The sequence below is a fragment of the Manis pentadactyla genome, chromosome 3, assembly GCF_030020395.1.
Source record: "Manis pentadactyla isolate mManPen7 chromosome 3, mManPen7.hap1, whole genome shotgun sequence".
Lineage (NCBI taxonomy): Eukaryota > Metazoa > Chordata > Mammalia > Pholidota > Manidae > Manis > Manis pentadactyla.
The window spans coordinates 147,853,181-147,875,847 of NC_080021.1; the positions used below are offsets into that span (position 1 = coordinate 147,853,181).

A 22,667-nucleotide genomic window follows, 5' to 3' on the forward strand; every position below is an offset into this window, starting at 1 on the left:
GTGTAGATGGTAAAAACAGAAAAAAAGAAAAAAAATCCATGTACACTCACAATTATCTAGGTCACGTGGTTACATCTAAATTTATTGACTTAATCAAATAATAGTGCCTGAGAAATTTTTCCCTGAAGAAAAACACAGGCTGAAAATACTACATAATAAATGGGCAAGACACTTCTCTTTGCAATTTCTGCCATCCCAAACTAAAACATGTAAATAAAAATTCAAATGATAGTATCTGGATTACAGCATTATCCTGGAAGAACTCTGCAGTAAAAGGAAAAAATGTTAATGTGATCTAGACATGAGATGTATCTGCTAACCTTTGAAAGAATCTAGGTCATCTTAAGCAAGAAAAACCGTTTCCATTTACTTTCTGAATAATATTAAGATATTCTATGCTGCAATGCTTTCACAAAAACAACTGTACTAACTGGGAACTATAAATATGGTTAAATGGGTTTTCCATGGCTCTTAACTATGGGGATAAGAAAGGTAGTATGTTCCAGACATGGCAAACCTTATAGGTATTTCAAGTCTTTAGTAGAAAACACAATCACTACAAAAAAACAAAAAACAAAAAACATAAAAGAAGACCCCTGGCAGAGACCTCAAGCACAGCATTCAATCAAATCTGTTGAATATAACTGAATAAAGTAACTCTTTTGGGGGACACTTTGTTTTTCCTCTCCTTTTTGTACTCCTATCTCTAAACAAATGGGTCAACTCAGGCAAATTTATCACAGGAGGGTCAATATTCCCCAGCTGCACCCTCAAGATTTGGAAATGCTAAGTCATTCCCCTGGGTCCCCGCTGCAGCGATTCTTAGTATGAGGAATGCCCCCTTTTCATTACCCAGAAGCTTCAGTGGAAAGCCACTTGTTTATCTTGGAGCAAATCAGGGATCTTCTGCTACCAAGGATTTTTAAGAAAATACTTTCCTCAGTAAGAGCAGAAAACAAAGCTTCTTGCCAGCTGCGTGCCAGCCACCCCGTCACTTGGGCCTTACTTGTTCTCGTTGCTTGCATCATAACGAGGCATTGGGTCCAAGTCATTCCCATTCACGTCACAACTCGCCAGAGCATCCTATGGCCAGAGAGGAGCGAGCAAGAGACAGGAGACAGACAGTCATTAATTAGCCATTTCCCTGGAGGCTCATGAATTCTTAAACACATTTCTGCATGACAGTAATTAGATTAGATAATACACTCATGGTTCGGTGATGACCAGATGCCTTGTTCAATAATAATCAGTTTTGTATTTTCCCCCTTAAGGTGCAGAAACACACTCCACAGAGCCAAGCAGTGCCTAACCCATTCTTGCCAGAACTTGTTCCCTCTGCCTAGAACTGACCCCTCCTCACCTAGTTCCTTCGAAGATATCACCACCATCTCTGTTACCACCTTTTCTGTGAAGTACCCATGGAATACCCAGAAGCAAAGTGATTTTCCTCCATGAGACTCTAGTCCTCACTTCATTTCTTGAGTGTGCAAATTCCTTATCCTAATTCAAAGATTTTATGAAGACAAAATCCTTCACCAATAATTGGCAAGTCAATTAAAAATCAGAACTGCATTTTATAGAAATCTGTTACATAAGATATCTTGGGACCTCTATTAGGCAATGTTTGTCTTGTTTGAGATGTTTTATCTATTATAAGGAATCTACAACTCAGAGTTTTGACTAATACCCAATATACATATCACATATTTTTGCCTTCAAAATGAGTCATGAGTATCTCTGAAACCAAAATTGGACTTGTTTGCTTTTTTAAATGATGATGAAAAATCTTCAGATAACTGAAAAGAATTTACTGGATTGTTCCATCATTCAAATTTGTATCACTGTAGATAGAACTTGGTTAGGATGTTTTGAGTTTTTTGATGTTTCACAATACTTGGTAATTTCAGTTTTAGTGAAAATAAATGCTCTTGTTTTGTTTTCTATCTTTATCAAAGGCTCTTGTTTCTGAAAATATTTGATAGTACCTCGAGTCTGAAATGTCAGGGGGAATTAAGCAAAAAACACATTAAACGTAAGACTGGCAAATCCTTGCTTCCCGTATAAAGAGGGCCCTGAAGCCCCACTTAGTGTCACTAGAGTATGAAGGGTGTGTATCTAATGCAACTTACTAATTTTACTTATAAGGAAACAGAGGTACAAGGCAGGTTAAGTAATGTGGCCAGAGGTGTGAGGTGAGCCACCTGTGGGACCAAGACTGGAACCCAGGCCACCTGACAGCCCATCCAAAGTGCTTCTCTGTCCTTGCCACCACCTTCAACATGAGGACTGACAGGGCACCAGTACTGCTAATTACACAGGTAAGCTTGGGAATTTTTCTTTTAAGGGGAAGAAAGTTTTAAAAAGATAAGGAATGCAATCACAATTAGGCTAAAGCTATTTCTATTTAATCAAAAACATTCCTAAGCAGTGGACAGCAAGAGCACCCTATAAAAAGTATATTGCATATGACAAGAAAGACTTCTTTGCTAAGCGATGGGTAAGCATAGCTCTCTTCAGCTGACCTGGGAGCTAACTCACTTCCATTTTCAGGCCTCAGTTCCTCCCTTATCAAACAGGGTGATGAAATTTATTTGTAGCTCTAAAATTCTATGCTGTGAGGAGACATATGCATAGGTAAGGGTGCTTGGAGGCAGGTGAGAGCAGCCACTCAAATGTTTTAGTTCAAATGAGAACTAAATGAATTTTCAGTCCCTTCTTTCTCTTTCTGTGTGTGTGTGTGTGTGTGTGTGTGTGTGTGTGTGTGTGTGTGTGTGTGTGTTTTAACCTTTGGGGAAAATCATCTAACTTAGGGGAAACTATTTCAATATTTCTCTGTAAAAATTAATTTCTGAGGTTTCCTGGCTGAACTTTTTGAAACAAAAAGGGCAACAGGGCAGAATATTGGGAGGAGAATATTGGGATGAAATTTTAAGGTGATACTGGATGTGAAGGAAGGTTTTCATAAGTCACAAATATGGGTGACTGTGAGTCAGTGGTCATTCCTGATGTGTCAAGGGAGTCACTTGGAAGTATTTAAGTTGCAAAGATAAAATGGAGACTTTATAGGTTTGAGTGACAAAAGGAAAATTAATTTGAGAGCAATTAGGTGTCATGAAATTGGTGAGATTATACAATTGAAAAAGAAACCCTGGAGAGAATATATGGCAATTTCTATCTCAGTGGTTGTGTGAGAAGCTGAGGCAGTAAGTAAGAGAGAAAACAGAGGGGAGATAGTCACAGAGAGAACCTCACAAAGTGACTCCACCGTGCAGAGAAACCAAGCTTTCCCTTGAAGAGAGTGAGAGAGAGAGACGGAGACAGAGATCAGATCTCAAGAGGACATCATATCCCTATCTCTGAATCTCAGCCTTAAGGAAAAGGCCTTGTTCACTCTGAGTGAGTCCAGAAGGCACCCCTCAGGGCCAGTGCTATGCCCACCAGTTCCTGAGGAGCAAACAGGGAGAGAGGGTGCAGGCATGGGAGGAAGGCAAGTCCTCTGTGCTGACGTGCAGAGGGAAGACCTGGGCAGGGCCCATCCCAGAATGCTCTGGCAGCTCAGGGCATGCGCCGGGCTGGGCTCGCTGAAGTCGCTCCCTTAACGACCATGAACCAGAATACAGGAGAAAAATCTGAGGAGATGTGGTCCCCTAGACGAAACCCAGAATTCTTTGTGCAGGCCCCTCCACGAACACGGGGCAAAGCTTCCCACCCTGGCCCATGACTTTCCTTCTTAAGGGTCAATATTAGTCCAGTAAAGGGAACTGGACTTGACTGAGATTCACAGCTGCTGGCACCTTCAAAGATAGGAGAGGGAACTCAGACACTGACAGAAAAAAGAGGAAACTTTGTCAATACCACATGAAATACAATTTAGGAAAATTTACACAGCCAAAATTTTAGAATGAAAAGGAATCATGAAGGAGTAGAGAGGGAAGTGGATACAAGTGACTGAAGGGTAAGTGGGTGTGTAGAGACACCAGGGTCCTCAGGTGGGAACAGCTGTCAATGGAAAAGAGGTAAGAGAAGTCAGAAGACAGGATGGGAGCAGAACCCCCTGGGACACTCTGCTGATTACCGACAGGAATCACAGTTGTATTAGCAGATAATAGGGAGTCACTGCAGGCTCTTTAGTAACTGAAGAATTACTCTAGGGAGAACACTATGGTGTCAGGAAACATCAATTTGGAGCAGACAGAGAATAATACACTGAGACATAATTATGGTACTTTAACCAAACTTAGGGAGAAGCCAATGGAAGGAACAGGTTTGGAGAGTAGAGGACAGAAGGATCATTGGCACATTTCCAGGTAGTAACTGTCATGGTGGCAGAGGGGACCTGGAGGTCCAAGTGTCAGAAACTGACCCCAGTGTACTGTGGGCATGAGTCAAAGCACCAAGTCTCAGCACATTCACTTGCTCTGAGATCTTGGGCTCATGTCATGCTCTCTCTGAGTCCCAGAATCACAGTTCCTTCTTAAGAAAGGGAATTGACTGATTCCCAAGGACTACTGGAGGGTTGATCATTACTGCCCTTTAAAAGAAACCAGAATTATTTGAGGAAAGTTTGAAGCGTACTTTTCTCCATAAAAGAAACAAAGGACGTTGCCTGGCTGTGTGGATGAATTGTCGAGACCCACCAGTTGTTGTCAATAGCAGATAGTGCTGATGGTGGGGCTTCTGCTGCATTATCACCTGCTTTTTGTCATCAGAACATCAAAGGCACTTGAAAGTGGGAAGGATCATATTGTGCTTCCTGTACTCTGAGAGCGCATCTTTCATAAGATGGGTGCGACAGACAGAGCCTAGTGCATCTGTTAGCTGTGTTTTTCCATACAGTTCCCCCCTTTTTGGTGACCCTGACATGAGTTCCCCTGTTTCCCAGGAGGGAAGGTGTTCTGACCCCGGCAGACACTCACATAGTTCTGCATCAGGTCCGGATGTGTCCTCTCGATGCCATCGTCCAGAATGGTGACCACTATGTTCTTCCCCGTGTAGCCCCTCTTCCAGGCACCTTCGATATTCATGTCTGATTGGCAGGGATGCATGTTGTCACTGCAGTGCTAGAGAAAGAAGAGGGAGAATTGGACACTGCAGGTTGCTAAGTCATGAGCAGAAGGGAGAATAACTTCCCTATTAAGACAATGCTTTCAGTTAACAGAAATTTGATGAGTTGCCTGTTACAGTGGAAGCAGGGATATCCAGCATGATAACAGGGCAAAGTAGGAAGGATAAATGTGGGAAGGCAATAGAAATCTCTTCTGCCAGCTCTGCCCTGTTCTAACACCACAGATCCTTTGGGAAAGCATAATTAAATACATTTTCAACAACAGAATCATGGATGTGTCATTTTATTGTTAGCATGTATTAATGACATAAAAAGGCATTATAGCATTTCATTTATAAATCCAAACTAGGTTAACTGAAAAGCATACACTCTATCATTTCTGAACCAGGTACTAGAAGCCAGTCTAGCTACAAATGGCTGTTAATGCTGGCAGCTCTTGCACAGTGTCAGCCAGAACCATGCTGCATGAGAAACCGTGAATGAGAAAAACAAAAAAAAAATGCCAAACAGGCTCTTCAAACTTTTTCCAATAAATTAACACTGGCCATTGTGTCATCATTTGCAGGGGGTAAACAGATGCATTCAGCACTACTTTGACAAGGGAGAAAAAGAGCGCCAAGTCCAGACAGGTGACATACTCAGGAAAATGTGTGTGAGAGCTTCCAAGGGCAGACTGAGGAAAGAGCCAGTGGTAGCTCATTATGCGAAGTAGTTTCGTCCCACAATGGCTCCAACATACACACACACACTGAGAAATGCATTAAACCAGCAGCTCTTGCTGATACAGTTTACTAGCACTGTCCAACCCACACAGTTTTTCCTTCCAAGTCCATCACTTTGAAATACTCCTCTGAGTGGTGGTGTTTTCCAAGTACTTAAGATGTAGTGAAGGAACAAAGGAAAAGAGATGTGCTGTAACATAATGCCATAGCAACAGGAGCCAGCTAGGTCTCACTATTCCCTATCTTCTTCCTGCTTTGTCAGAGCTCAGCCCTTTGGGAGGGGAAAGGAGCATGAGCTTTGTATGCACAAAACATGATGGAGGCACCAGTGCCATTGATTCACCAACAGATACTTGAGTACCTGCTGCATGCCGGGCACAATGGTGGTGCGGCATATGAGTGCTGAGATCCCTGTCCTAGTGGCCCCTCTGAGGGGAGATGGGGATAGCACACACACAAGACCATTCAGAGCTCTCCTGATGGCCTAAAGGAATTAAAGAGGGTGATGGGGTGGTGAATGCTGAGGGGTCAGCGTTCACAACTTTAGGTGGGATGCTCAGAAAAGACTCTAGCCTCTGAGAAGATGAAATGTGAGCTGAGACATGACAGAAGAGAAAGAGCTGGTCTGCCCAAGAGCCTAGAGCACGTGCCTTGATAAAGGACACAGCAATTGCAGCGACTATAAGGTTGGAAACAGCACTCTGAGCAAAAGAAAGGAGGTGGGGTATTGTGAAGCTCAGTGAACAAGGCAGAGATGGTACAGAAGACAGCAAGTCAGAAGAGGAACTGAGGTCAGATCATCTGGGACTTTGTAGCCATCACCTGTTTTTTATTCTAACTATGACCACACTAAATGGAAATGTATCTCTTTCCAAACTTCATCCCTCAAAATCAAGTGCTAACTAATGACAGATACCTCTAACACTTCCTGACATGAATTTGTTAACTTATTCTCTAAATGAGACCGCCTTTTGTTGAATGCTATCAACACTTGCATAGTTTCAAGGATTCATTCTAACAAAGGGCATACCCATTTTTCATCACAGATAAGATGGATTTCATAAAAATTAGGGGATTATATATTTTGTGAACATCTGCATCTTTTCCCCCACCTTCTTGGCTTCTTTCCATCCCTTGAGACCCTGTACACACTGCTGTACTACTGCACTGATCCTGATTCCCCTCTTTTTGCCTCTCCCCAGTTTTTCAGGCACAGCTAAGGACCTACCTCCTCCCACAAATCTCTATCTAGTTCTTCAGCCTGTCTGTCTCTTCTTCTTCACTGAACTATGGGATGGAGAGAGACAGAAAGACACACACACACACACACACACACACACACACACACACACACACACACCACACACACACACACTGTTCTACACAATCCAACTCTGAATTCTCACTGTTACTGTTGAATCTTGTGTGTGAACTTTTCTTTCCTGATTGTAATCCCCTAGATGACTGTGCATTAAACCAAATCTAACCTAGGATTTTAGTAAATATTGGCTGATTGATTACACACAGACATGATGGCACATCCTCACCTTTATCTCCAAATAAACAACTGCCATTATGCTTAGTGCTCTGAGATATCTAGACAGCTAATGCTTGATTAACGGACATGATCATGAAAGAAATAGTGTAGATTTCTGAAATGCCTACATTTTTCAGAAGTCTCATTCTGGCCAAGTGTTTGGGCCGCTCCTCACCAAATACTTTACTTTAACACAAAGCAACCCTGACAGGTTTCCATTTCACCTTTTCTTTTTCAAAACCTGCTCTGGCCACCCGTGTTATCGTTTGTGACATGAAGTAATGTTAATGTGGCCAAGAGGTGGGCCGGAGGAAGGAAATGCACAGGAAATGGGAAACCCACAAATGGGATCACCGTCCTGGAGTGGAGAGATTCTGCCTGAAATTGTAATTATTAAAACCGAAGAAAACCAGCCATCTATGGAAAACATGTGTGTTAAAAATGGAGCAATTAGGTTTCTTTCTCCTACCTCTGCTTCTGTTGAATCTGACTTTGCAATTAAATATTTTTGTACCACCTTTTATCTCTTTTTCTTTTTAATTTTCACCCACCAACACGGTATTGGTAGAAGGGAAGGGAGGGGGAAATATACAATTGATACTTTCATTCATATCATCTAATACAGCAAGCAGCCAAAATGTCAAGGGAAATAACAAAGTTAATCAGAGTCTGGGGTGTTTCTTGCAAATGAGTAAATAAGGTCAGCAGACCCTTCCATCAGAAACCCTAAATCAGAGTGTGATCCTTAGATTTTTCACACATGTTTCAAGTGGTCCAGGCTTCCAAACATTTTTCTAAATAGTTGTTTCATATACCCAAGGTATCAAAAGAGCAAAAACTGTGGAAAATACTGATGCCAGTCAACACTGACCAAAAATGAGAATAAATCAATCATTTCCTTAACTGCCTGATCAAAATGATCTTTAGCCTAGGCTCTATTTACTTGACAGGATCTATGTCACAACACCTCCCAAAGGCAAAAGGGTTACAAATTAGCCGTGCTTTCCTCATACACAGTCAAACACATTGAGAAGATCTCTACCAGAACTGGAACTAAGGACTGGTTTCTGTAATTGTGTTACCACGGATGCAGTCCCTAGACTGGCCTTCACAAAAGGGTCCAGTCAGAAACTCCCAGCATATGTGAAGCTGATGAAAATCACATATGTGCATGGTATATGCAAGATAAATATTTTCAGTAGATGTAGTACCTTCAGTTCTGAATAATGTACTATATTTCAGTGCCGGTCTATGCACAAACGACAAAGTATTTAGAAACAATACAAAATGGGACGTATCTGCAAAAACAATGGCTACCGCCTAGGTCTGCCACTTCCTTACTCATAAAAGCTTTTTTGTATTCCTTTTAGAAGTAAAATTTTAAAGAGATTGTTCTGTGAGTTCTAGAGGCAGCTTTTTCCGTACCAGGGTTGTGAACTATTCTGCTTATAAACCACTCTGGGTGTGTCCACTTCTCTTGTGTCTTAATAAACACATCACAGTGTTTGCTCAATGAGAGAATTGTTTATACCCAAGATAAACACCTTTGCTATGCTCTCACCATCATTTTGTTCAGACTGGGAGGGACGGGCTGGCCCTCAATGTCATTCTTTTTTAACTTCTCCAAGTTCTGAGGGTCTCCAATGAACTGCCAATTTATATGCTGCCAAAAGCCTGCTAACATTGAAAACATTTGTTGTTCACTGTTATTGATACAGTGGCTCCTAAGACTACATCTCTGACTACACAATGTTAAGAAAGCAGAAATAAATACGCAAAATATCAGTTTTGCAGACAAATTTATAAATATATGTAGTCAGCTTAGTAAAGTATATACAGACTTGAAATTCTTTGTGAAATCTGGAGACCAAAAGCTGTAAGAAATCGAAAGAAACAGAAGACTCCCTGAAGAGGAAATGTAACTGACATCGACTCGATCCTTCCTCCAGCCAAGCATTGCACTCGTGGGCTTAGAACAACTATCTGAGGGAGGTACTTTTATCATCTGCTCTTGTCAGATAAAGAAAAAGGAGAATTCATCAGCTTAGGTAACCTTCCAGAGTTCACACAGCTAGCTGGTCAATAGTGGAAGTAGGACTCAAAGCCAAGCTGTCTGACACCAGACCATAGAGCTATGGAAACTCTTGCATGAAGCTTGAAACAGAAAGGGCCTAGAGGGAGGGCAAGACACATGCAGAGACAGATAAGGAGTAGATAAGGAGTGGCTGTTGGACAATATAGCACCAGTAAAGGAATTCAAATGACAGAAATTACGCTCTGGCCTTAGTACGGTGATCAGGGCATTTAAGTGATAAGATAGAATATAGTTGGATAAGACTTTAGAGACCTTCTAATTTGTTCTTAATCCACTTATTGCAACATATCTTTTAGGAAATCACTAGTTTCTATTTGAATAGTTTTAGTGACAGGGAGCTTACTTCTTTACTAAATAGCCAATGATGTGCTGGTAAATCAGTTCTTAAAAAAAAAATCCCTTATTTGCAGTGTTTGCCCATTTCAGTGGAGTAAATACTCCTATCATGGTCAGTTTTGAACTACCACTCTCACAAAATTCCTGAATGGGTGACAGTGAGCCTTCCTAAGTCATTAGAAGGCAGATCCAGCATATCACTGGAAACAGGTCACTCTGCCGTTAGTCTTTCCATTTCTGATGAAGTCATTCCACCCAATGGGTCTGACATCTGCTTCTCAGCACCTGGGAAGTACCTACACTTAGTTCCTTCCTTCACAGTTTCAGACAATAGTTTTAATTCTTTCTGCATTTATTTGGGGATCATCTTTCTTAACGTTTCTTTCTCAAGGCTACCTAAAGAAACTAGACTTTGGACTTTTGTGAGGCCATAAGCTGATGGACTCTCCAGGGAATGTACGATGTCAAGATTCTGTGACTACAAAACTATAGATGCCTTCACAGATTTGTGAAAATCTAAATTAATCTAGGAAAGTTCTAAGATATCTACTACTATATTTATAAGCCAATTTCATGGACTTCAAATCCTTTTTTATCCCACACATGAAAAAAGATGTCCGTAGACAAAATAGATCCAATGCCCAATTATTAGAGAAGAGTTATTTAATTAGTGATTTTCCAGAAACTCCAAGGAAGCTCAGTATGTTTCAAGAACACCAAATGCTTAGCATAGCAGCTACGGACTCTAACCGGGGGAATCAGGAAGAGGAAATTCCACCTCGGCTACTTTCCAGCAATATGACTTTGTCAAATTCTAAAAACCTAAATTCTTAAAACCTGATCTGTAGTTTCAATGAAGAGATTTGCTATAAAGATTAAGGAAGGTAATGTATCTAACAAATGGCTGCTGTTATTGTGATCATGCTATGGTTGATGGGGCATGTTGATAGGAGGCATCCATCAGTGTTTCTAACAGTTTAGGGAAGAAGACCTTGGTTAAAAAAAAGAGAGAGAAAGATTACTACGTAAAGGATGATGGTTTTCTTCATTGTCTGGAGAGGTGGGCTAGGCAAACTTGAAAGGGTAGTAACTGATCCTTTGTAAGGCTCACTGGGATGACTTGACTATTTCACATTTGGGGCTTTGGGTCTGGTTTAGGGGATGGAGACTAGAGATGGGGTGTAGGAGTATACTATCCAATTATTTTCTATTACATTGGTTAAATGGCTTCCTATAAATCACCATGCTTTGCTCCACACATTTATACCAATACACAAATCCTGCTAGAACCATGGTTCACATCTACTGTAATTTTTACAGAGGACCATTTCTCAGTAACAAAATTTTAAGTATGTGCCACATAATACCAAAGAAACATTAGAAAATGGTGGTTGTTAGAAGAAAGGCTGTGGTGTACAAAACATGCCTACTTGTAAGAAAATGGGAATAAACTCAATTCCTAAAATTTTCCCATCATTTAGGATCAAGAAATTGAGGCAGTACAAGTTAACTGATTGTTGACAAAGGAGCAAGGGAAATACAGTGGCCCAAAGACAGTCTTTTCAACAAACAGTGCTGGGACAACTGGATATTGACATGCAAAAAAGTCTATTTAGACACAGATCTTAGACCCTTCACAAAAATCTCAAAACAGATGGTAGATCTAAATGTAAGATGCAAAATGGAAACTCCTGGAAGATAACATAGGAAAAAACCTAGATAACCTTCGGTATGGTTAATACAACACCAAAGCAGAATCTGTAAAAGATATAATTGAAAAACCGGACCTAGTTAAATTAAAAACTTCTACTCTGTGCAAGACAATGCCAAGAGAATGAGAAGACAAGTCACAGACAAGGAGAAAATATTTGTAAAAGGCATATCTAATAAAAGACTACTATCTAAAATACACAATCAACTCAACAATAAGAAAATAACCTGATTAAAAACTGGGCCAAACAGCTTAACAGACACCTCACCAAAGAAGATAAATAGATGGTAAATAAGCATATGAAAAGATGTTCCATATCATATGTCAGCAGAAAAATGCAAATCAAAACAATGAGATACCACTATACAACTATTAAAATGGCCAAAATCCAGAATACTGACACCACCAAATGCTGGTGATGACAAGAAGCAACAGGTACTCTCATTCATTGCTAGTGAGAATGCAAAATGGCACAGCCACTTTGGAAGACAGTTTCACTGTTTCTTACCAAATGAAACATACTGTTACCATATGATCCAACAATTACAGTCCTTGGGATATCCCCCCAAAAACCGAAGCCTTATGTCCACACAAAAACCTGCACATGGATGTTTATAGCAACTTTCTTCACAACTACCAAACTTGGAGGCAACCAAGATATCCTTCAGTAGGTGAACGGATACATAAATTATGATACTGACACACAATGGAATAGTATTCAGTGATAAAAAGAAATAAGCCATCAATTCATGAAAACACACGAAGGAAACTTAAATGCATATTATTAGGTGAAAGATGCCAATCTAAAAAGACTACATATTGTATGATTCCAATTATATGACACTACGGAAAAGACAAAACTATGGAGACAGTAAAAAGATCAGTGGTTGCCAGGGATGGGGATGTAGGGATGACACGCAGAACACAGAGGATTTCTAGGGCAGTGAAAATGCTCTGTATGATACTCTAATGGTGGATACCTATACCTGTCATACATTTGTCCAAACCCATAAAATGTACAGAACCAAGGGTGAACTCTAATGCAAACCATGGGCTTTGTGTGAGCATAATGTGTCAAAACATGCTCATCAGCCATAACAAATGCACCACTGGTGGGAGATGGTGGTGGCTATTCATGTGTCAGGGCAGCAGGTATAATGGGAAATTTCTGTACCTTCTCAAGTTTTCTGTGAAGTTAGACTAAAAATACAAGGTCTTTAAAAACAGAAAGGAATTGAGGCAGAGCAGCCAAAGGAAACTGGCTAGTCCCTGGATTTAGTCAAGTGAACATTTCTCTCATTTGCAAATTTTGTGATCTTTGAATCTTTCCAACCTGGACACGTCTTGAAGCAGAAACTTTCAGTCCTAAAAACATTTAACAAGGCAAAAACCAGTAAGCCAACAAACAAATCTTACCTCCCTTAAGGAATCTCTACAGGTCTTGTCTTACTGTTTGGGAACTGCTTTCAGTATACTACCTGGCCTTGTTGCTGAAGGGTAACCAGAGCATCTAAAACTTATGGGCACTTTGAGACACTAAGACCAAGCCCCCCTTTACATGTACAGTCCACTGCACCTGCCAGGGTTCACACCATTCTAATACACCAGGTCCAAAAAATGGAGTCAAGTTTTGAGCATCTGGTCTGAAACCACTGCCTCTTTCCCTTGTTCCTTTAATTGTCACGGCACCTCACAGTCCTGGCCACTGTCCCGGACCCACTACTTTTAACCTAGTTTATGCTTCCAGTCTATCATGCCGTCATTCAAAAAATAATTTTATCAAGCTCCTATTACATTCTAGGCACTCTACTGGCCAACTCACTGTCATTATGCTCAAGTCTTCAATATCTAATGTGTGTGACAGACAGGAATTTTACAAAAACACATGTTGAGTATTATAACAGGGTTTATCAAGGTACTGTGGGAACATGGAATCTAGTCAAGGGGGAGCCTTGGGAGGGCAGACAGCACTCCCTAGAGAAAAGACCTTTACCCTGAGCCCCCAGATATGAGCTGACTAGCCAGAGAGCAAGCAGGGGATGAAGATTTATTTTCAGTAAGGCTATAGAATAATCAGACTAGAGTGTTAAAGGAACTGAAAGAAATTCAGTACAGCTGGAGGCTCCAGTTGCAAGAGGTGGTGGGAGATGAGAAAAAAATGTGAAAAGATGAGACTGGAGAGGTAAAAAGGGGCCAGACTGTAGATGTCATTATAAGCCATATTTTGGGTTTTGTTTTTATTAACTTAAGCTTTCTCATAATTCCATGTAAAATCATTTAGGAGTTTTAAGATAGGATCTGACATGGTTTAGATGTCTAAAAATGCATCTCAAACTTAATTCCAATGAAAAACACTTCATCTCCCCATCTGACTCCTACAAAGCCACTCATGTCCAGGGTTCTCTGCCTCTCATAGGCTAGTATCTCCTTTTCTATAAACATCCATCAGAAAATCCTTCAAGAAGCTCTTAGACCTGACTTCTTCCAAGCACCTTAAAGGCTGCACACTGATTCAAGCTACTATCATCTCATATTCCTCTACAGCCTATTCTCTACATAGTAGTAAACTATGTTAGTTTTATTCTCAATAAATATTCCCAATAATTCCCAAGTTCCAATGACTTTCCTTCGCACTTTTAATAATGTCCCAAATCCATTCCATGGCTTATAAAGTATTTCATGACATGAACTGAGGCCATCTCCCTCATCTCTTGCCCTACCCCACTCACCCTTCCTCATGTGATTCCACTACACTGTCATCTTCCATCCCAACCCCACTCCCATCTCAAGACTTGAGATGTGCTATTCTCTCACACTAGAATGTTCTTTCTTAGGAATCTACATGCCTCACCCTCTCATACTCAAATATCGCCTCCCAAGATATTTTCCCTAAACAATCTATCTGAAATAGCACTCTGTGCCATTCTCTACCCTTGACTCTGATTCTCTTTTCTTCACAGCACTCATAACTACTGCATTGTATGTCATTTTGTCTCTTTATTGCACATCTCTCATGCTGGACTGTAAACTCTATAAAGGCAGTGACTTTGCCTTATTTCTTTCTGTATCTGCATGTCTAACACATAGTCATTCAATAATTACATGCCAACTGAATGAACAGATAAGGTAGGGTTTTTTAAAGTTACGGTGGTCCTACAGAACATGAGGGAAAGAATGGAGACCAATTAATCGGGTGACAGCTCTAGTGATGGGGTGACAGTGGTTAGATGAGTGGGAACTATAGAAACCAGCTTGATACATAGGAGGCATTTTAAACATTTGCTGTTAATGACAAGGAATGAGAGAGAGGAATCAAGAATGATCAAATATCTGGATTGGACTACATTGCAAACACTGGGATCACTTACTGAGAAAAGAAACAGGGGAGAGAGCAAATCCAGTTGGAGAATGAAAATACTGAGTTCATTTTAAGAAATATGGAAACTGAGGTAACATCCAAATAGGAGTAGCCTGTAGAAATCAGATATGTGGGTCTAAAGTTTCTTTCTGTCAGATCCAAACGGAATTCTTCTTAAAGTTCTGGCATCATGCTATTTCCCATCTCAGATTTTATTCATGTCTATGAAGTGCTAACATCTTGGCCTCCAAGTCATTGCACAATCTGGCAATGAATACATTGCCGGTGTCATTTGTTGGCTCAAAGTTTAAAAAAATCCCTAAGGGCAGCATTTAGTGTGTAAATCTGATGGTCTTCTTAAAATTCAGGGTTATTACCAGATGCGGCTGACAGCAAAGACAGGCACAGTTCTCTACTGCTCCCTGTACCAGTGGCACTTGGAATTCCTCCCATCAAGCAAGGAGGTTATTTTATTTCTTCATCCTTTGATTCTGGGCTCTTCTGGTGACTTGCTTTGGCCAAAAGAATGTAGCAGAAGTGACAGTGCCACAATTCCAGGCTTTCCACACCCTGTCTCTTGTAATCCTTCCTGGCTGCCAAGTGAAGAAGCCAGAGCACCCTGCTAGAAGATGAAAGACCACATGGAACAGATAAAAGCTGTCCCAGCTACAACCACACTAAACTAGCTAGCCCCAAGCTGACCCAGAATGGCTCACAGGGGCACTAGTAAGCCCGCATGCAACCAGAGAACTGTCCAGCTGAGGTCAGCCCTGGACTGCAGACATACAAAATCATAAATCTAATAAACAGCTCTTGTTTTAAGCCACAAAATTTTGAAGGTGGTTTTTATACAGCAAAAGCTAACTAACATACCAGGTTATCAGTCTGAGAGAAGTAAGCCAAACCAGAAAGGTAGGAGAAAATTGGTGTACCAAGTTGAAGCAGTTTACCTAGAAGAGAAGAATTGGCTGTATAACTGGGAAGAACAGTAAGGATGCCTAATGCATGATTCTAAAGCAAATCCTATGACCTCTGTGCGTTTGCTCAAACATTCCCTCCATGGGAAGCCCAGTGTTTTTCTGCTCACTCCATCCAGCATTCATATCAGCAATTCCTAATTATATGGGTTTATTTTCCCAATGAAATGACAAGTCACTTGTGGTAATGGAGTCTGTATTATATATCTTTATAACCTCTAGAGTTCATGGTAAAAACACTCCATAATTCATGAATTGGAATCTACTTAACAGAGAAGGCAAAAGTAAATTCTGAGATAAAATGCAGAAGATAGTTTAGGTAGTTAAGACATGTAATGCTGGTAATAGAAAAGGTTCATGTAAGATTGAGAAATCTTTGTCTTCTGTACATTGGCTCATAATAAGGCACTTGCTCATGCAAATTTGCCAATGAAATGTTTCAAGAAATAACAGGAAATGTGCAGTGGCTGAAGTCTTCACAAGAAATTACATAAAAGAATAGCCAGTCATTTTGCGGTGTTGATATGCTAATGTGCCACTAATGACATTCAGTACTCCAGGCAGAAGAAGTGAGAAGAGATGCAACACAGTGACAGGTAAGTTATTACCCGTCACAGACCTTGTGGGAAATTTCTCCTGGCTGGAGTGGAGCTCTGGGATGCAGGTCTGTTTCCTTTGGAGCAACACATGGTACAATGGAAAGTGAACACATTGCAACTCTTCTCTGATTTTTGGTCAACAACTCAGTTTTAACGCTGGTTTTCTTCTAGGTCATGTAGTAAATTCTTCCAGGAATCAAGGAGAAACTCAGTATTATCCAAATGATTTTCTTCCTGGCTGACTACGAATCAAGAATGAAGTAGTCATAATATACTACTCTTTGTCCGAACTGTGTAATTAGTAAATTAGTAAGTTGTATTTGCTTAGGGACGATCTCATTTAAAATGGTTTCCTCAAGTGCCAGCCAAGAAGCAGTTCCTACTTTGGAGCTCATGAAAATGAATTTTAGATGCAACTGAGCAGCATTATTTAATAATTATGTAAACATTAGCAAGAAGCAAACCTCATTCTTTGCTAATTTGTTTATATTGTTTACAAAATTCTACTTGCATAGAATGCTGCATCCTCTTGATCTCCTCTATGCATAGATCTGGCTCAGAAACTCCTGTCTCCTTTATTCACCAAAATCTCAGGAAGACGAGCTGAGAAACTGGAGGACTTTTCCCATTCTTTAAAATGAGGAGGATGCAATATGGTTTGGATAAGCATAACCAACTAGTTTCAGAATTCGACTGTTCTACTACTTTATTTTTTCAGAATCAGAAAAGAAATTTAAAAAATAATGATAGAAAACAATTTTTCTAATATTGGAGATGTTTAAGTTCAGGGAGGAAGAATTTCAATATCATTTGAATATATTTAAATACAACCTGACTAATATGCCATTAGTATTATTTCATGAATGCCAACGTTTTTATGAAACATGGTTGTGGAGGCAGCTTTCTTTCAGGTGAGGAAAAAAATCCATCTTTCAGTTGAAAAAATAATAAAGAATAGGGATGAACTTACACAATATCCTCTCAAACCCTCAATCATTCGGCAATGAGGTTTTGACCACATAATCATTTTGTCTTAATAGATGTGTGAGTGGACAGATGGATGGACAGAGGATGGAAGGACAGACAAGCATCCTTACTTTAAGAATGTCCCCCTTTCCAGGATCCCGCAGAACTTCTGAACAGTAAAAGCCACTCAACTTCCCTAAGTCAACTGTTCCAAATCCCCGTAGATTTGATACTCCCAAAGGATATTTTTCAATCAAGATCAAGTCACAAAAATGATACCCATGCAGAAAGGAGATACAGAGGAAGGAAGAGGAAGAGGGGCTCAATCCACATAATGGTGAAGCTGTGCATATTCAAGGATACCCGGAACTATTCGTGAGCTCATCACCTTCCAGAATAAGAACCACCTGAGCTTTCCTAAGAGAACACAACCTGAACTTGTTTAAATTTAACACACAGAGCAGCAGAAATTTGGCCGTAAACATTAACAAGTTCCCTCAATTCTTGTCTCAAAAGAAGGCACTAAAGTAGAAACCCTTAGAAGACAAAAGAGATTTGTTATTCTATTGGAATTACATATAGAAACTATAGGGATGTGGAATTTCAAGTAGTCTCTTCATATTTTGACTCTCTTTCTGGATTTATGAGATTACTGATTCAATTTTGTGAATACTTTGAAGTTCTGAAGAGTTTTCGCCATGCCTTCTAATCAGTCAACACCACAAAGTCATTTATTTCTATAAGAAACCTGTAATAATTGTGGCATAGAAACTCTGAGAAGAGGGAAAAATATCATCAGAGTGTCAAAATTATCTTAAAATGTCATGATATTAGAAGAGAGAGGGGGAGTCAAAACCTACACAGTCATATCTAGTTGCAGACAAAATCTGAATTCACCTTTGCTTTCCTATCAATACCATAGCCCCCTTTGACAACCACAGATCTTTTTTTTTCTAATAACATGAATTCTTTAGGTATAATTTAGTGTCTATGTCTTTATATAATCAAGGAATAGGCCTAGTATATACAGTGGAACAAATAAAAGTGTGCTGCTTAGAAAAAGAGAAAAATTCTTTAGTATCAATAAATGCAGTTCATATGGTCAACTTTTTATTTTTCCTACACAATACAAAACAACTACTCCAAAACTTAATGGCCAAAAACAATGATTATTACAGCTCACAGTACTATGGGTTGACAAGAATCAGCTGGGTGGTTCTCACTCAGGGCTTCTCATGCAGTTGCACTCACATGTCCACTAGGGCTGGAGATATCTGAAGGCTTGAATGACAGAAGTTCAAGATGGCTGGACAATTTTCAACCTTATATGTAAGACTCAGTTATTAATATATGTTTGTCCCAGTTACCTGCAAGTCCTTCTGAAGGACAGCAATCTATTATATAATGATCTTATTCCACACTAGCTAAAGGAATGGCAGTTGTATTACCATTTCTCTGCAACTGTTAACTGTGAAAACATTTCATTCATTCATGTATGTTTTATTGGTTTGTTTTAAATTTTCCAACCAATACTAATTAAATGTTTCCTACATGCTGAATCTACATCAAGGAATGAGAAAACACATGGTCTGGCCTTCATCAGGTTTACATTCAAGTAGGAGTAGCTAGATAATAAATAGACCAATAGGACAAACAATATTATTAGAGATTATGTTAATAATAATGGAGGAAATAAGACACCACGGATAACCTCAAAAGAAATGTGTAAGTTTATACCTTGAGTTTTAAAAATAATTTTGCTATTACTGCGCTGTTCTTTATTCAATGAGCACAGAAGCATCATTTTGCAAAGAGATGTTTATAGGTATCAGGAATAAACCTGAGCCTTAGAAGAGCAAGTTAGAGTAAAACTGAGGTTCCAGACCTATTGCCACTTAAAGTTTTTTAAAAAGCACAACAAAAACCATTTTCACATTTCAAATTAAAGTTCAAAACAAAAAAATTTCCTAAGACAACAAGCCCACTGCAATAAAGAGTGTGGTACGTGCTATTAACTGGGATGTACCCACAAATAAATCTATTTATACTGCAAAGCCAAGCCAGTCTCAGCTCTGACAATCAGCAACATCAATTCAGATAGCTACTAAAAAGCCTGCTTTAATATTGTTCCTTCTCAACTGAGTAAAAATAACTGTGAATCTACCCGACATCTTTGCTTTCATTGTTCACTTGAAGATGTAAACTAGTATAAAATCAACAAAGTTGCTTGAAAGGAAAATGAAACATTTTCCTTGGACAGGCCAATAGTATGTTTAGTGCCTCTGCAGTGGCAAGTAGTAGATACTTCAGAAAAGATGAAAGATTCCATAATACATTTGATTAGCTACTCAATAAAGGATTCTGCAGAGAAGATTGCCTCTTTGACCTGGAGAGAGTCTCTCCAGACCCTGAACTATAATGAGCAAGAAAACAAAGTCATTTTTATACTGCACTAGCAAGCGTAATTGCAAATGTTTTTCTTATTAATAAAAAAAGTCAAATCCTTTCAAGAATCTAACCAAGCAACTTGTTTTAATAGCATCCTACAGAATTTCTACTGTTAAAGAAAAATAATAGTTCCAGAAAAATAACTATGCTAACAAAGTCCTTCAATAATATGGACACTGAATTTATAGTAATTCTTATAATTGCTTCTGTAGGGTAAACTAGAACACTTGCTCCTTGAACCCAAATCAAATTTTTTCTTCCATTCACTAATGAAAGGAATAATGTTAATACAATTAAATTCAACACTAGTGCTTACAGCTTTCCATAGATACACTCAGGAGTACACGTGTATGTTAGAACACAGGTTTTCAAGCATCTGCTGTTATTTCTACCTATCATTAGCAAGCTCTTCAGCGGTAACTAATATAAACGTCACAGACAATCATAATCCAAAACATCCCCATGTCTAACAGTGAGATATTTTCACCTTTGATTTGAGCTAGAGATTTCCAAAGTGGAATAGGTGGAAAAAGATGTTGAATTGGAGCTGAAAAGATCCAGTTGCTCAGCCAACATGGCAGGAAAACCTACACCCTCCCATGTGATTCTACAACACCTTATTTTCTGTATAAGGGAAGGAAGGGAACAGTGAATGATAAAGTGCAGATTACTGTACCCAAGAGATTGCACCTCAAACAAGCAGAAAAAAAACAAAAACAAAAAAACTTCCTTTAAAAAGATGGTTTTAATCTATAACTTCCTGAAATTATTTAGTGAGGAGGAGTTTGTATTAGTTTGGAATGTTTCTAGCTACAAGGAAAAGAAAACCCAATGAACCATAGTCAGAAAAGACATTTAATTATCACTCAAGAAATTAAGAAGTAGGGGATTGAAGTCTGTTTTAGCAGCTTGATGATATCATGAAAGGCACCAGACTCTTTGTACCTTCTCAGCCACCAAGCTTAGCTGACTTTGTCCTGAAACTGCCTCCTGGTTACAAGATAACTGCCATAGCTCCCCATTTTATACTCCTTTCCAGTTTCCCAGGCAGGAAAGAAGACCATGTCACAAAAGGCTTTTCCTCACAAGAAGAAGCCCCTCAGTATCAGACCTATCAATAGATGTTTACCTGACAACTTATGCTAAAAAGTTACTCACTGTTTATCTGAAATTCAAATTTCATTGCATGTCCTGTATTTTTATTTGCTAAATCTGGCAACCCTTAGTACTACCAGTCTAACAGAAAGAAGGTAATTTTGTGGAATGATAATCATTTGTCTATTATTGATTATGATGTCTCCCAGTTTACCCAAATACACCTCCAACAACAAACAAAGCATCTGTTTCTTAGGGAAGAATTAAGATTGCTGTAGTACAAATGCAAAGAGAAGGAAGCATGCAGTGTTCCACTGTCTTCATACCCAGCACAGACTCTGGAGACTCTAATCCTGGTTCCGACAGGAAATGAAAACCACCTAAATCTTAATCTCTCCATGCATCCTCAAAAATGCCATATAGATAAAACAGGAGAAAATATTAAAATATTGATAACACATAATCTACATCATAACAAGGAAGAAAAGAATACAATGAACCTGAGAGTACAAATCCAGCAGATTTGTACAACTGCAGAGCAGGGAGTCAGATGGAGACTGAGTAGAAAAGTAAAGAGGAAGCAGAATCCCAGTGGTGATAGAACAGACAAAATACCACATAAAAAGAAAGCCCCATTTTCAGAGGGAAATACTGAGAATAGATCTGAGACCTGGATAGAGCTCAAAGTGCAAAGGAACAGAGATGGCAGTCTTGGAAGTCACCATTTCTGGAAAGAGGGGGAAACTTGGAAGGAGCATTCCTTGAAGACTTAATGGAGGAGATAAGAAAGGATGGAAAGTAAAAGTTAAAAAGGAAAGGCAGAAGGAAGGGAGAGAGGGAGCAAAAGAGGAAGGGAGGGAGGGAATAAGAAAGGAAGAAAAGAAAAAAAGAAAACGAAGGAAAAGAATTACAAAATCAGAAGACCAACTACCTTCTCCCAACCCCAACTCCCTCCAAAAACACTGATCAAAACAAATGAACTTTACTGTATCAAAATCAAACTCTGAACTATGGAACTTAACAAGTCATCTAAACTGCTACCTCTTTCTGTCACAACTGCTAGTAATGGTCTAAGAAAATAAAACATTTCAAAATGAATGGAAACCCATAAACAAAAATCCACTCAATGTTTCTATAGAAATACAATATAAAATAAATATAGAACTTCTGCTCAAAAATCTGCAATAGAATAAAACTATAAGACAACAACTGCCCCTAAGTGTGATACATTCAAATAGAATCTGCAGATAGGAAAATACAGCTCAAATAAAATATTTAAAACTACATATGGACAGAAAAAAAAAAGCAGAAAGATGTGAAATTTTAGTTGACTCTACTCTGGAAATAAATCAAGGACTAAATTATATCAGAAATAAAAACTAAATTACAAGGTGTCCAAGAGAGAACTTATTCAACTGAAAATAAAATCAGAAAGGTATAAATATATGAAAAGAACAAAAAACAAAGATGGGATCAAAGGATCCAAGAGCAAGTAAAATAAAGAAAATAGGCAAAGAAGATCCAATATGCTTATAATGTGTCTTATCTCTAATAGTACACTATAAGTAAGAAAATCCCCTGAGCCTCTAGATTAAAATTTAAAAAAAGTCACCTCTAAGGTAAGGAAAATCAACCAAGGTATCCTTCAAGTATCAAGGTTACAGAAAGTATTTTATATAATCAAGAACTCAGGGAATGTTGCATATGTCAGCACTTTCTAGGTAGTCTAGCAGAGGGTGTGTTTTCATCCAATCAAGA

At 39.1% G+C, this 22,667-nt stretch overlaps 1 protein-coding gene across 6 annotated transcripts in view; it reads right to left on the minus strand.

Annotated features, from left to right (window-relative positions):
- Nucleotides 1-22,667, minus strand: part of PCSK5 (proprotein convertase subtilisin/kexin type 5) — a 452,855-nt gene that overhangs the window by 315,271 nt on the left and 114,917 nt on the right. For all 6 annotated transcript variants that reach the window (XM_057498570.1, XM_036893448.2, XM_036893449.2 and 3 more), the window contains exons 4-5: nucleotides 4,917-5,060; nucleotides 1,007-1,083 (exon numbers count right to left, since the gene is read on the minus strand). In XM_057498570.1, coding sequence (XP_057354553.1) covers nucleotides 1,007-1,083; nucleotides 4,917-5,060 — 221 coding nt within the window. The remainder of the gene's footprint in view (nucleotides 1-1,006; nucleotides 1,084-4,916; nucleotides 5,061-22,667) is intronic.